This window comes from Lagenorhynchus albirostris, chromosome 1, assembly GCF_949774975.1.
Source record: "Lagenorhynchus albirostris chromosome 1, mLagAlb1.1, whole genome shotgun sequence".
In the NCBI taxonomy this organism is placed as follows: Eukaryota; Metazoa; Chordata; class Mammalia; order Artiodactyla; family Delphinidae; genus Lagenorhynchus; species Lagenorhynchus albirostris.
Window position 1 is genome coordinate 76,583,757 of NC_083095.1, and position 13,958 is coordinate 76,597,714.

Consider the following 13,958-nt stretch of genomic DNA (forward strand, 5'->3'; position numbering starts at 1 on the left):
ATGCAGCACATAGCTGAAACAGATAGTAAGAGGGTTAGTATATTATTAGGTTAGAAAGGTAAGCAACAGAGAAACTAAAATATTGCTATATTAGGAGGAAAAGGAGAGGGGAGTGAGGTGAAATTGAGCTAAACCTTAATCTGCCATAACATGAAGTCAATAGACTTGATGGATTAGTAAGTAGAGAAAGAAGACTTTTACAGAGATAGTGAGACGAGAGCTAGAAATGGTGCCTCTTGGACCCACTTGGACTTGGACTGGAGAGTTGGAAAGTCGTAGGGAGAGAGGCTGTAGATTTTAACTGTGGGCATGTATTGTTTTGATAAATATTACAAAATGTGAACTGAGGGACAGAATTTCTATTTGGCATGATAAAAATAACTTTCAGAAATAAATGGTAGTGATGATTGCACAGCATTGTCAATGTAATTAATGCCACTGAATTGTATACTTAAAGATGATAAAAATGGCACATTTTATGTTTGTGTATATTTTACAATGAAAAGTACGTGCTGAGATAAGATTCATCTTTTGCTGAGTCCACCTCCTACAATACCTCGGCTTAGGGAAATGATTAGTCCTAGAATTCCAGAAGATGGATTTAAGTGACCACAACAGCGAAGATGAAAGAACTGTAGAACCAGGGAATTACACAGGTCATTATGAGGATATTAGATTATTTCTGGTTGTGATGCTGCCTGTTCAGATTTTATTCTCATTCAACAGGACCTGCCAAGGGAGAAAGTTCCCATCTTACAACAGACCTTTTTTTTTTTTTTTTTTTTTGTAAATCTAGTCTTGGAACCCTAACTAAATCTTTTCCCATCTTAGGCTTAACATTAAAAGAGTTGCTTCAAAGGTGGTTGGGATGACTAAGCTGGGCAAAACAGACTACAGAATAGGAACCAGCGAGAAGATGCCTGAGTATGGGAATAATTTGCCCAGGCAGGTATAGATAATCTCAAGAATGGTAAACACTGATGATGGCATTACCCACAGAAGGGTGTGTGGCAAGACTGAAGGTAGGTGAATGATGGGATATCCGTGGTACTTGCACAACCTGAGCACTGTGAGGTAATTTTCCTCTAGGAGAAATTCCTGAACCGTATTTTCTCTGTGTACCCTCCTAAATGAACCCAGATTCAACACCCTGAATGCATGACTGATGATACTGTGCAGCCATCATGAATAATCCACTCAAACTTAAAGAGTTTTTAACTTGTGTTTTCAGAGTAACAGAGTATATGGGAAAAAGAGGGCTCATAAGGGTTTCTATCAGGAAGTGGAGAGAATCTCTGGGAAGAGGAGACAGAGTTACTAAGAATTGCTTTAGATATGGCCCACTTGGGGCTTCCGTGGTGGCGCAGTGGTTAAGAATCTGCCTGCCAATAAGCCCGCGGGCCACAACTACTGAACCTGCGCTCTAGAGCCCACGAGACACAGAGCCCATGCTCCAAACAAGAGAAGCCACCGCAATGGCTTGCACACCACAACGAAGAGTAGCCCCCGCTAGACGCAACCAGAGAAAAGCCCGTGTGCAGCAACGAAGACCCAATGCAAAGATAAAATAAAATAAATTTATATAAAAACAAGATATGGCCCATTCAATAAAAGGTATGCAAAGTTAAATAATAATGAGATCCCTTATTTTGCCTATCAAACTGTCAAAAATTAAAATAAAATATAATACCAAATTATGCAAAGGATATAGTGACGTGGGTCCATTCTATACACTGGTGGAGAGAGTATAAGCACAACCTTACTGAAAGGCAATAGGTGAATAGGTACCTAAAGCTTTGAGGTTTATACTCTTTGACCTAATAATTCCACTTGGAAGAATTTGCTTTAAGGGAAAGAATCTGTGCAAACTATTTATTGTTAGACGTCAACTTAACCTCCAAAAGTAAAGGAATAGTTCAATGAATCATATTGCATTAATAAAATAGAATAATATATAGCTAGTAAAACTTTAAAGTACAGAAACTGCTAATATATAATTTTAATTTTCAAAAGATATAACACCTCTTCCCTTTCATTGGCTTATTTCCCCTGGCCTTCCATTTTGTTTCTTTCCTATTCCCTTCCATTCTTTTCCCTTTCTTCCCTTCCCAAACAATTTAGTCCTGAAGCCATTAAATGGGGCAAAACCTGGTGTGCATTGAAAAGGGGGGTCAGCCTGGCATGGGGAATAGGAAGCCAAAGCCCAAGAAAAGAGAAAAGGGCATTCATATGGGGGGTGAGGGGGAGTAGAGGTGAGGCATGGGGCGGGGAATCCAGCATGGAGCGTCAGCCTGAGCAAGGAGAGGAGGTATCTCACTCAGAGGGGAACCTGGTGTGGGGTATGAAAACCCAAATGGGAAGCATCCACGTAGGGGGCCAGCCTGTCACAGAGTGTCGGAGTCAGAGAGGGCAAAGGGCATCCATATGGAAGGGGGGACAGTGGCAGAAACAGAAGATTCAGTTACATACATGGAGATTGATCAAATAAGTAAATATATTAAAGAAAATATGGTAGAAGGGGGTTTATAAATATGGAAATGGAGATATAAATATGGAAAAGGAGAAAACTAATATGAGCCTATGGGGTTGGATTGGAATTGGAGATATTGATGTGAATCATGGTTTTCAATGTAAATACAGAAATAAAATACATGTAAATTGTGTGTGTGTGTGTGTGTAATTGCATCTTTTTGCTATATTCCCAAGCTCTGCCCTCTGAGGGACCAACTCTCTCACCACAAAAATGAACACACACACCTAGCATCCGATCTTGGTTTTAAAATACTGTTTTCCACTAAAACAACCATGTCTCTTTAGAGAAATGACTGGTCCCAGGGCAAGGAAAATACAAGATGAGCTTAGACCATCTTGCTGTTTCTCAAAGCAAGGAAGTGTCTAAAGAATGATGGGAACATGTCAAAAGCACACAGAAGCCAGATTAGAAGGGCTTCTACTGACTAATTCTGGGTCAGATTATGTAACGCTTTTTCCATATTTATAACCCCCTTCTACCATATTTTCTTCAATACATTTCCTTCTCTTCCAGAGAAGTGCACCTGTGAATTCTTGGCAGGTAACACTCACAGAAGCTGGGAGATGGCTGCACCTTCCTGGTAAAAATATCTATCTTTATCCGTTGACCCTTTGGACAGCCTTTTCCTCCCCTTGGAAATAGTCTCCTAATGCAGTTGCTTGCTCTACATTGGTCCTTAGCCAGACCAGCTTTCCAGGGCAATGCCTAGTGCTAGACTTAATCATGCCACCTTCTCTCTTCCTATCCTATCCCCTATAGGCCTCGTCTGTGGATGTGTTACCATGGCAGATACAATGCCTGATTTTAGTTTTTTTGTCTTTTTGTTACTGGTTTTAACAACCGGTAACTAGCACACTGCCAAACTCATGCAAAAGCATTCATAGAACAAGTACTGTTTTGCCTTTTGCTTTTCTTGTCACCTTATAAAGGTGCTGAAAATCTCACCCATTCTTTGAAGTTAAAAATTTTACATGCTGTGTATAGGGATACGCAATATGTTTATACAGATATAATTCTAAACATTAGCTTCGTGCTAATACCGGAGAGCTGACATTTTCAAACAGTGGGATATCGCAGTGCCTCCTGAAATCATATGTAAATGGTAAAGGGCCACGACGCCTTGACGTGTGCACTCACATTTCCCTAAATATTCCTTCTGCTTAGCCATCTTCCTCTTTTCCCAAATTCTTCCTTTAAATCCAACTATTACCTGGCTTCTGAATCATTAATTCTACTAAAGAGCCAACCCAGCTGCTCCTGGAGGTGGCATCTCTGTCCTTAGAATCACTTTCTAGAAACTGACTGAAGCCCAGTTTATAAATGCAAAGAGGAGAGGGCAGGCCTATGGGTAGGATCCAAGGTTCAGAGGAAGGAACATCATCAACAGGTTACATGCTAAGTCCAAGTACTGCCTAAATAGCAACAACTCTGTCCCTTGGAGTCCCTTTTCATCCCACCAGGAATGAGTCTCTGCCAGATGATATAACTTTGCCACCTTGGGAAAGAGAAGGGGTGGAGAGGGCCAGCTCAGTCCACTTTGCCTACAAGAGTGAGCTCTAGAGGGATCTGAGGGGGAGAGTTCGAATCAAGAGCGTGGCAAGGGCATGATACAGACATTACCCTGGATCTGACCACAAGCTGAGCTGCTTCTAAGGAGTGTGTGTCCCTGGCCAATTTTTTTTTTTTTTTCTCCAGGGAGGGATGGGGAATGCGGCCCTTATCTATATAAACAATTTGATTTTAAAATATATTATAAAAATCATAGACCCAAGTGAAGTATAGGGACTTATTGCTGAAGATTTAGAATTATGGGCAGAGGACAGATACTCACCTGTTTGGTTATTATCCAATCAGTGCACACGTAGACTTTCTGTGTTGTCTGGGCACCATCTCTTCCTGTTAGATCTAGGATCCATTTCTTCATGTTCTTTATTGTCAGATGTATTATTCCTGGATAATTTCATTATCTCCCACCACATGAAAAAGACAAACCGGTCTGATAGGACCCATATAGATGTTCTCGTTTCTGCAGTTTCCTAGTGCCATTTATTTCATGCCAGCTGTATCATGACTCATGGCCCTGAATCATCCCTTGTGCTGCCTGTGAATACCGTCTTCCAATGACTCTCTCAAAGGTTACTTTGTTACTGTACATTGTTGATAATGACCACAAACACAAGCAGTGTCTTACTTAGCCCAGCCCATATTTTTAGAACAAAATACCACAGACTGGGTATCTTACAAACAATAAAAATGTATTTCTCACAGTTCTGGAGGCTGGAAGTCCAGATCAGCGTGACAGCATGGTCAGGTAGGGTCCTCACAGGGCAGAAGTGGCAAGGGAGCTCTGGGGGATCTCTTCTGCAGAAGCATTAACCCCATTCATAAGGGCTCCATGACCTAATTCCCTCCCAGAGGTCCCACCATCTCACACCATCACGTTGGGTGTTAGGATTCCAACATGTGATTTTGGAGGGGATACATATTGAGACCATAGCACACAGAGTACACAGGAAAATGAAAATGATAATTTGTGACCGTGCGAAATTTGCCATTTAGAGTTTTGTAGTATAAACATAAAACAACACATCTTCCAACTAGATCTTCTCCTGAACTCTTTTTTTTTTTTGAGAACTGACTTGAGAATTTCTAAAGTTTTCTTTTTTTTCTTTTCTATTCTTTTTCCTAATTGAAGCATAATTGACTTACAATATTATACTAGTTTCAGGTGTACAATTCTCTTGAATTCTTTAAGCCATAATCACCGCCTTCCTAGAATGCCACCTCTTTCATAACTGACCACACTACACTCCTGTCTTACACACATTGCCACCATCCAGGAGGATAGGCAGGGGGTACATGGGCAGAGCAAAAGAGCAATCCCATTCACACAAGGAATGACTAGCCTTCATCTTGCACAGATTAAGAGAGCGTGTCATCACCTGTCAATCAGAGGCAAGAGAGGGCATTGATCTGAATTGCCCCATTGACACTGCAGAGCAATGGTCTCAAAAGTCTTTACAGGAGACAGGAGCAGCCCACTATACCTCCATATGGTGTGGAGCCTGCAAAGGGGTGGAGTCCACCCTGGGTGCCTGCAGTGGGAAGCTCCCAGGGTGAGGGACACGTGCTGTTGTCCCTGCCACCCTCAAGTGCTATAGACCAGAAGTAGCAGAGCAATAGGAACATGGGTGGGTGAAAGCCTCCTACATATGCACTCAAGTCCAAGGGTGAGTAGTGACCATTGGTGATCCAGAGTCCTAAATTTATTCTGTGTCCAGGATATGTTTGAGTCACGCAAAATCAGTTTATCAGCACCATTCTGGTGACCCACTGCTGTGTGATCCCACAAAAGACATACCACACCAGCCAGAGGGGACCGCCGCTTGCCAGGTCACCCTCGTGGAAACAGGGCTTGGCTTCAGGGTCCTAGGACAACCCCATAGGTGCAAGTCTCAGAACTTTTGGGGGGCAGCTTGTTGGCCCTACGCATGGGGTAGGGGAGCAGTGACCTGAGGGGAGAAATGGGACTCAGGCCCAGAGAAGTCCCAGTTCAAGCTCAGGGTACCCAACCCAGATGGCACTGCTGGCCTCAGTCAGTCCCAGACACCAGAGGGGGACTTTCTAAGACCCAACACAGCCAAAAAAAAAAAAAAAAATGCTATGGTCTCACTGAGGTCATATTATATATTCAAATAAATTAAGGGTTAATTAAATAGTATATATAGGTCTCAATCCCTTACCTGAAACCTTTAGGGCCAATGCATTTTGAAACAGAATTTTTAGGGTTTTAAAAAGCAACATTGTATAAGTGTATGTGATATTTATGCATCCCTAGAAGAGTTTATCTGAGGCAGTATTCATAATCAGACATATTGATATTTCTTCAGTGAAATGTATAATAGTCATATAGCATAAATAAAGATAATAAATAGACTTGCATAGTCAATTCAGCCTGATTTTGCATCTCACTGAGCTTGGGAGCCACTTTGAAAGAAAATCTTTCAGTTTTCGGAGTTTTGGGGATTTAGGAACACTGGGTAGAGGACTGAGGACCTGTTGTATGGACTAAGCATATACACTGGAAGTGCGAAGAGGGGGATTTTACTGGAATTCAAAGAGTTGGTGAAAGTTTTATGAATCAGGCATCATTTGAGCTATAATGAGTTAATTTTCTATCCCTTTTGAGTGAAGTTCCCACATCTTGTCAACCCATGACATCTACCGAGCTGTGTTTTCCTGCTTGAGCCACTAGGAGCCCGTAGAGTGCTTTGTAAATTGCTTTCCTGAGATAGTTTTCACAGTCAGATAAAAGCCTGACCACTGAGATTTGTCCAAAGTGGAGACCAGATGAGGGCGATAGCAGAACTTGTTGGAGTGTGGGAACCCTAAAGGAGAGAAGCTGGTGGGAACCTATAAGAGGTTCTTATCTGTGAATGAAAGCACATGGGCTTCCATTCCTTGCTAATTCCAGTCTCCTAATAGTTTGCCCCACACAATGGATCCTCTGTGTTTTGGTTAAGAAGTCAAACTTGGAACCTTTCCCATCACATTCCCAATCTTCAAGGCCTTTGGGTTACATACTGGACAAATTCTTAACACACTGATTTTCTCTGACACCCACTCTTCTTTCCTCTCTCACACCTCACTTCTTTTTTTCTCCCTTGTCTTAGATCGTCTTTTGTCTATTTCTTCTGAAAGGGGTTCTCCCATCAAGCAGAGTAGGGGTCTTCCCTGGTGGCACAGTGGTTGAGAGTCCGCCTGCCGATGCAGGGGACAAGGGTTCGTGCCCCGGTCTGGGAAGATCCCACATGCCGCGGAACGGCTGGGCCCGTGAGCCATGGCCGCTGAGCCTGCGCGTCCGGAGCCTGTGCTCCGCAACGGGAGAGGCCACAACAGTGAGAGGCCTGCGTACCACAAAAAAAAAAAAAAAAAAAAAAAAAAGAAGAGTAGGAATCTGCCTTGTCCAGGGCCTCATCTCCTGCCACTCCTCCACCCACCTCTAACATGTCAGGGCAGCCCACAGATGCAGACACACTTCCTGCCCAGCAACACTGTTCCTAAGAGGTCATTGCCGGGAGAGGTGAGTCAAAGGTATGGAGGGAAATGTTGAAACAGGGAAGTCTGAGGGGAGACTAGAGGCAAAGCATTTAAGTGGTTGCCTGCCTGCAAGAACAGGAAGGGTAAGGGAGATTTGGAGCTAAATGAAGAAAGAACAGGAAGGTAAAAGCCAGGTCAGAGTAAGCCAAACCTTTCCTTCCTCCAGTGTCCCATTTATGGATGTCCCTGACTCTTGAGTGTATTACTGTCAAGGAGATTGAAACAGGAAAAAACCCTAGGAAGAGGAAAACTCAAAATCAAGTCTCATAGTGAATCCTTATTGCCGTTTTCTAAGATCCCTTCCTGTGCCCATGCATGTCTAATGAAACTATTTCTTGATAGATTTGAATTCAGAGAAAATAGGCTGAGCAAAACCACTTAACATCTTCTATTTATTCAACCCCATAGCTTGTCTCCTCTTTGAGTAGATCCAATCCCTTTTCTGCTGAAAATATTCTTTCACTAACTTTCTTGTTTTTCAGAGCAAAAGAAGAAAAGAGGTGCTGAGTGAGAATAAAATTCCCTCCAATCTCACTCATTCTACATCTATTGAGCACCTAATGTGACCATTATTCTACTTATTGGACATTTTTTTTTTTTTTTTTTTTTTTTTTTTTTTTTTTTGCAGTACGCGGGCCTCTCACTGTCGTGGCCTTTCCCGTTGCAGAGCACAGGCTCCTGACGCGCAGGCTCAGCGGCCATGGCTCATGGGCCTAGCCGCTCCGCGGCATGTGGGATCTTCCCAGACTGGGGCACGAACCCATGTCCCCTGCATCGGCAGGCGGGCTCTCAACCACTGCGCCACCAGGGAAGCCCTGGACATAATTTTTAAAAATAGTTCTCTGTTTCTCTCCTCATCATTCTCTTGACCCACCCTCGCTCTAACCCCCTATGCCAAACTCTTTATAGGACCAACATCTTCTTACCTGGCATGGCATAAGAGATCAGTGCTGGCTGAATGAATATCTAAAAGGATTCAGAGAAAGAACAGGGAGATCCCAAAGAGAAGAGGAAAAGGAGACCAGGAGAAAGAGGCGGGGTGGGGGAGAAACAAAGGGAGGGAAAAGAAGATCAAAATGTCAAGTAGAATAAAGATGTAAAAAAAAAAAATCTAGAAACAATAAATGCTGGAGAGGGTGTGGAGAAAAGGGAAAACTCTTGCACTGCTGGTGGGAATGTGAATTGGTACAGCTATTGGTACACTATGGAGAACAGTATGGAGGTTCCTTAAAAAACTACAAATAGAACTAACATATGACCCAGCAATACCACTACTGGGCATATACTCTGAGAAAACCATAATTCAAAAAGAGTCATGTACCAAAATGTTCGTTGCAGCTCTATTTACAATAGCCAGGAGGTGGAAACAACCTAAGTGTCCATCATTGGATGAATGGACAAAGAAAATGTGGCACATATATACAATGGAATATTACTCAGCCATAAAAAGAAATGAAATTGAGCTATTTGTAATGAGGTGGATGGGCCTAGAGTCTGTCATACAGAGTGAAGTAAGTCAGAAAGAGAAAGACAAATACTGTATGCTAACACATATATATGGAATTTAAGAAATAAAATGTCATGAAGAACCTAGGGGTAAGACAGGAATAAAGACACAGACCTCCTAGAGAATGGACTTGAGGATATGGGGAGCGGGAAGGGTAAGCTGTGACAAAGTGAGAGAGTGGCATGGACATATATACACTACCAAATGTAAAATAGATAGCTAGTGGGAAGCAGCCGCATAGCACAGGGAGATCAGCTTGGTGCTTTGTGACCACCTAGAGGGGTGGGATAGGGAGTGTGGGAGGGAGGGAGATGCAAGAGGGAAGGGATATGGGAACATATGTATATGTGTAACTGATTCACTTTGTTATAAAGCAGAAACTAACACACCATTGTAAAGCAATTATACTCCAATAAAGATGTAAAAAAAAAATGGCAGATAGTAAAAAAATGAGAGGAAAAAGAAAAGGGTTGAGAAGGGTCAAGAAAATGAGTGCTGTCTTTGCCCCAGGACATGTTTTATCTCAGTCTGCACCACCATGGCACCGTACCTGCAGACCCCTACAGCCAGGGGTTCGGGAAAAGAAACCTGATCCACATGGTTCTCCAGACGCAGTCACAGTTAGAATCACTTTAATTTACATCTGTAGCAGAGAAGTGCTACATGGAAAGCCCAGGAGGCTTATGTGATTGCCATAGAGGTTCATCGTGGGTAGCAGGGAAGGACGTGGGTAAAGGATGCATTAAACTATTGTAATCCACACCTAAAGGCCTCCAGACCAGGGCACAGACTGATAACCAGGATCGTAGGAGAGACTAGAGCAGTTCTTCACTTATCTCTTTCCAGGGCAAGAGATAGACTCTAAGAGACAAAGAACCTACAGAGATTGGACATCCTCACCCTATTCTACCACCTCTAATCCCAGGAAAAAAATGCAGGTTGGGTGAACCCCTAGGGCAAAGAAGATTTATATTTTCAAATAGGATAAAGAATAGGCCAGCCTCTCTTCCCAGAACCTTTTTTGCAGAATACCTAAGGACGAAAACAGCATGAAAAAGAGGAAGTGGAAAGGAAGACAAAGATGAGAAGAGAACTTACTTCATGGTCCAGATGTTACCTGGACTTTCATGTCACTACAGGATATAAAAATGTACTTTTCAAGAATGAAAGTTATGTAATTACAGTGAGGAGTGACTTGGCCTGGTTTGGATAACTTGCAGATTGTCAAATCAAAAGGACGGGAGCTTTTGTGACACTTGCCTCCCTTGAGGTCACAGGCAACAACAGGACTCTTACAGACAGCTTTGACTGCCTCTAGTTCCTCATGGATGAATATGTACCGGGGTATGCATGTGTGGTTGTGCGGCTTCATCTTCTGTGCCATCAGGGCATTGCATTCCCTGTCCATCAGGTCAGACCTCAGATAGTCTTTGTTGCTCTGAAAGAGAGCCTCAGCTCTGAGCATCTTGTTTCCTCCAACTTCATCTTCACTGACGATGGTCTCTTCCAGTTGCACCACTTCTTTGTTGCTAAGGGTTTCTATGCTTCGAAGGGTGCCCGCTCCCTCCCTAGTGGCTTCAGCCTTGTCATGTGAGTCACTGGACTGAAACTCATTCAGTAGCTGATCACTTTCCTCCAGGACTGCTGCGGCCATCTGAAGTCCCAGCCCCAGGCCTACCCCCAGGCCCAGCAGGAGCAGCAACATTATGAAAAAGATCTGTACCAGGGTCAGCTTCATTTTGCCTGGAGGGGAGGAGGGAAACAGAGGACTGACTTTGAAATGAAACTTGGCTCCAGTAGAGATCGTAGATTCCCCTAAACCCCGACAGCATAGTCTTTGGGGTCTCCTCTCCCTTCTCCACATTACCCCATTCCCCACCCAAGACAGAGATCCTTTCTCACTCTTTTCCCATTTCTCCTGTCCCTCCCCCCACATTCCCTGTTGCTGTGGCATAATGTGTGGATTCTACAGAACTGGAAGATGACCCGGGAAGCAGTTCTGCAACTGGTTCACATATGGGGTATCAGTGGGGAAAGTTGACATCAATTGATTCTTAAACAGAAATTAGTTCTAAATCACCAAAAAGAATGGGTAAGAGGACAAACAAGTACAGTGTCACACTTCCCTTGAGAGAAATTCTTATAGAAAGTCTTATTCTCAGTAAAGGATTAGAATTACCATAGGAGATCATCTCCCTATTTTTTCCCCAAATTAATTTTTGCTCATTCAATTATTTATTATTCTCCCTGTTACCCACCCTCCCCCAAAAAGATCAAAAGGAATAAGAAAAGTACTATAGTCCATTCTCACTCTTAAGCTGAGGCTGGCGGGGGGAGGGAGACGTGGGAGGATGCCCAATTTCACCTTGCTAAAACTACATCTTGTCATGCCAGATCCCTTCTACTACTATAGATCTCTTAGCACTCGGGTAATTCCTGCTGATTAGTTTTTGTACTCTTAGGGAGGACATGGAACAAGAATGAAACCAAAGAAAACCAAACAACTGACCTGCGAGGGTTCCCCTACTAATAGAGATCCTAAGGAAACTGAGGGAAAGAGCATGCATCTTTTTCCTGCAATGCCAGCCTCATGCCCCTATCAAAGAGAGACCTTCCCTACCAGAAAAGAATATTGCTATAAAGAACATTTTTGAGACAATTGATAATATGAGAATATTGTCGATGGAGTAGATAGGAATGTTATGTCAGTGTTTGATATAGGGAATTTGAAATTTGTGCTACAATTGTTTAAGAGAATATCTTTGTTCTTAGAAAAAGAATCCTGAAATATTAAGGTGCAGAGGGGCATGATTAGACGACTTACTCTCCAAGGTTCAAAATAAAGATCATATGGGGAATTCCCTGGCGGTCCAGTGGTTAGGACTCCACGCTCTCACTGCCAAGGGCCTGGGTTCAATCCCTGGTGGGGAGAACTAAAATCCCACAAGCTGGGCAGCACAGCCAAAAAATAGATAGATAGATAGATAGATAGATAGATAGATAGATAGATAGATAGATAGATATAGATCATATGTATGTATGTAAGTGTGTATTTACAGAGAAAGAAAAATTTTTTTAATAAGGGAAAGAAAATTTTTAAATATTGTGACTGGATAAAGGATATTTAGGAGTTCTTTGTATTAATGTGGTAACTTTTCTTTAAAGTTGAAAATATTTCAGAAAAAAACAATTTTTTTTGGCTGCTCTGTACAGCTTGCGGGATCTTAGTTCCCCCACCAGGGATTGAACCCGGGCCCTCTGCAGTGAAAGCACAGAGTCCTATCCACTGGACTACCAGGGGATTCCCTCAAATTTTTTTAATTTTTAAAAAAGAGAATTTCCCATGTTGTTCCCTGGAGCACCAAACACCACTGTGACTTACCTACATACCTAAATAACTTCAAAGATGCCTGTGTCCTGTTTTCCAGGTTCTTCCCTCCCAGGTTTTCCTTCTCTCTGAGAAGTGCCCTGGATGCTGGTCTGCAGAAAAATGGTTATCCCCTTGTGCTCTATGTGCTCTTAAATCCAGACTTACTTCCTAAGCCCATTCCCACGCCCACTCTCCCTCCCCAGCTCTGAATAAACACACTCAGCCAATTGTCTTTTCCGCTCCCATGAGCACTTTGAAGTAAGGCTACTTGGACATTGAAACAGATCCAGACATCCAAGACAGGAAATGTTTCCAGTCTGGGAAACTGCAGACAGGTTTTTTTCCCAGTCAATTGTTCCACTCCTGAGTTACACCCACTATCCTGTGGTTTATAGCAGCCTGACCTTGCCCATAAATTTCAAGGTCATTTCCTTATATTCTCCACATGTGCTTCCTTTAAACTTTCCCCGTCACTTCTGAAATGTCAAGCTCTTTGGCCTGTATTTGTGTCATCCCTCCAACATGGTTATTTTGCTTTTCGCATTTTAGAACTGTGTCATGGCTTCATCAGAAGATTTGGCGTACTTGAGTCAATGATGAATTTTTACATATCTTTACCTATCTTTACCCAGCCCTCCATTCTCCACTCCCTCTTTCCAACCCTCAGCCAATAACTGCATATCAGGTTTTGGAAACCTGATAATTTAGTCCTAAATAAGAGAATATCAGGGACTTCCCTGGTGGTGCAGTGGTTAAGAATCTGCTTGCCAATGAAGGGGACTAAGGGTTCAATCCCTGGTCTGGGAGGATCCCACGTGCCGCGGAGCAACTAAGCCAGTGCACCACACTACTGAGCCTGTGCTCTAGAGCTCGAGAGCCACAACTACTGAAGCCCGAGTGCCTAGAGCCCATGCTCCGCAACAAGAGAAGCCACCGCAATGATAAGCCAGAGCACGGCAACAAAGAGTAGCCCCCGCTCACCACAAATAAAGAAAACCCGTGCACGGCAATGAAGACCCAACACAGCCAAAAATCAATAAATAAAATAAATAATTTTTTTTTAAAAAAAGAGAGAGAATATCCCAAACAGTGCTCAGTCCCTATAGCCCAGGTGAGTAAAATCAGGAGGTTATAATGCCGCTTCTACTCACTTCTTTAGCTGAAAGTGACATCATGAGATAATATTTTTAAAGCACCCTGGAGATTATTAAAGCAGTATGAAAACCCTCTCTAGACCTAAACAGGGACCTTTAGGAGGATGATTTGCTTTGTCATTCAGGCAGAAGTTTTCAAACGGTGGTCTGCGAACAGCTTCTGTGATCTGCAAAGTCAATCAGGCTGAATTCTACAGTGCTGATGTGGATGACTTACAATAATAATAATAACAACAACTAACCGTTATTGAGCACTTATTTCATGCTGGGCTTTTATTGCATTTCACCCTCACA

At 42.8% G+C, this 13,958-nt stretch overlaps 1 protein-coding gene across 1 annotated transcript; it reads right to left on the reverse strand.

Moving 5' to 3' along the window:
- Positions 1 to 10,214: 10,214 nt before the first annotated feature.
- RNASE10 (ribonuclease A family member 10 (inactive)) lies at positions 10,215 to 12,621 on the reverse strand. Its single transcript, XM_060168457.1, has 2 exons — positions 12,531 to 12,621; positions 10,215 to 10,883 (listed from the first exon to the last, which is right to left on the reverse strand). Exon 2 carries the CDS (start codon positions 10,876 to 10,878, stop codon positions 10,240 to 10,242), a length of 639 nt encoding a protein of 212 aa, XP_060024440.1. The 5' UTR covers positions 10,879 to 10,883; positions 12,531 to 12,621; the 3' UTR covers positions 10,215 to 10,239.
- Positions 12,622 to 13,958: the final 1,337 nt, after the last annotated feature.

Excerpts from the sequence above, each read along its gene's own strand:
- RNASE10 (XM_060168457.1), bottom strand. The coding sequence starts at position 10,878 with ATGAAGCTGACCCTGGTACAGATCTTTTTCATAATGTTGCTGCTCCTG.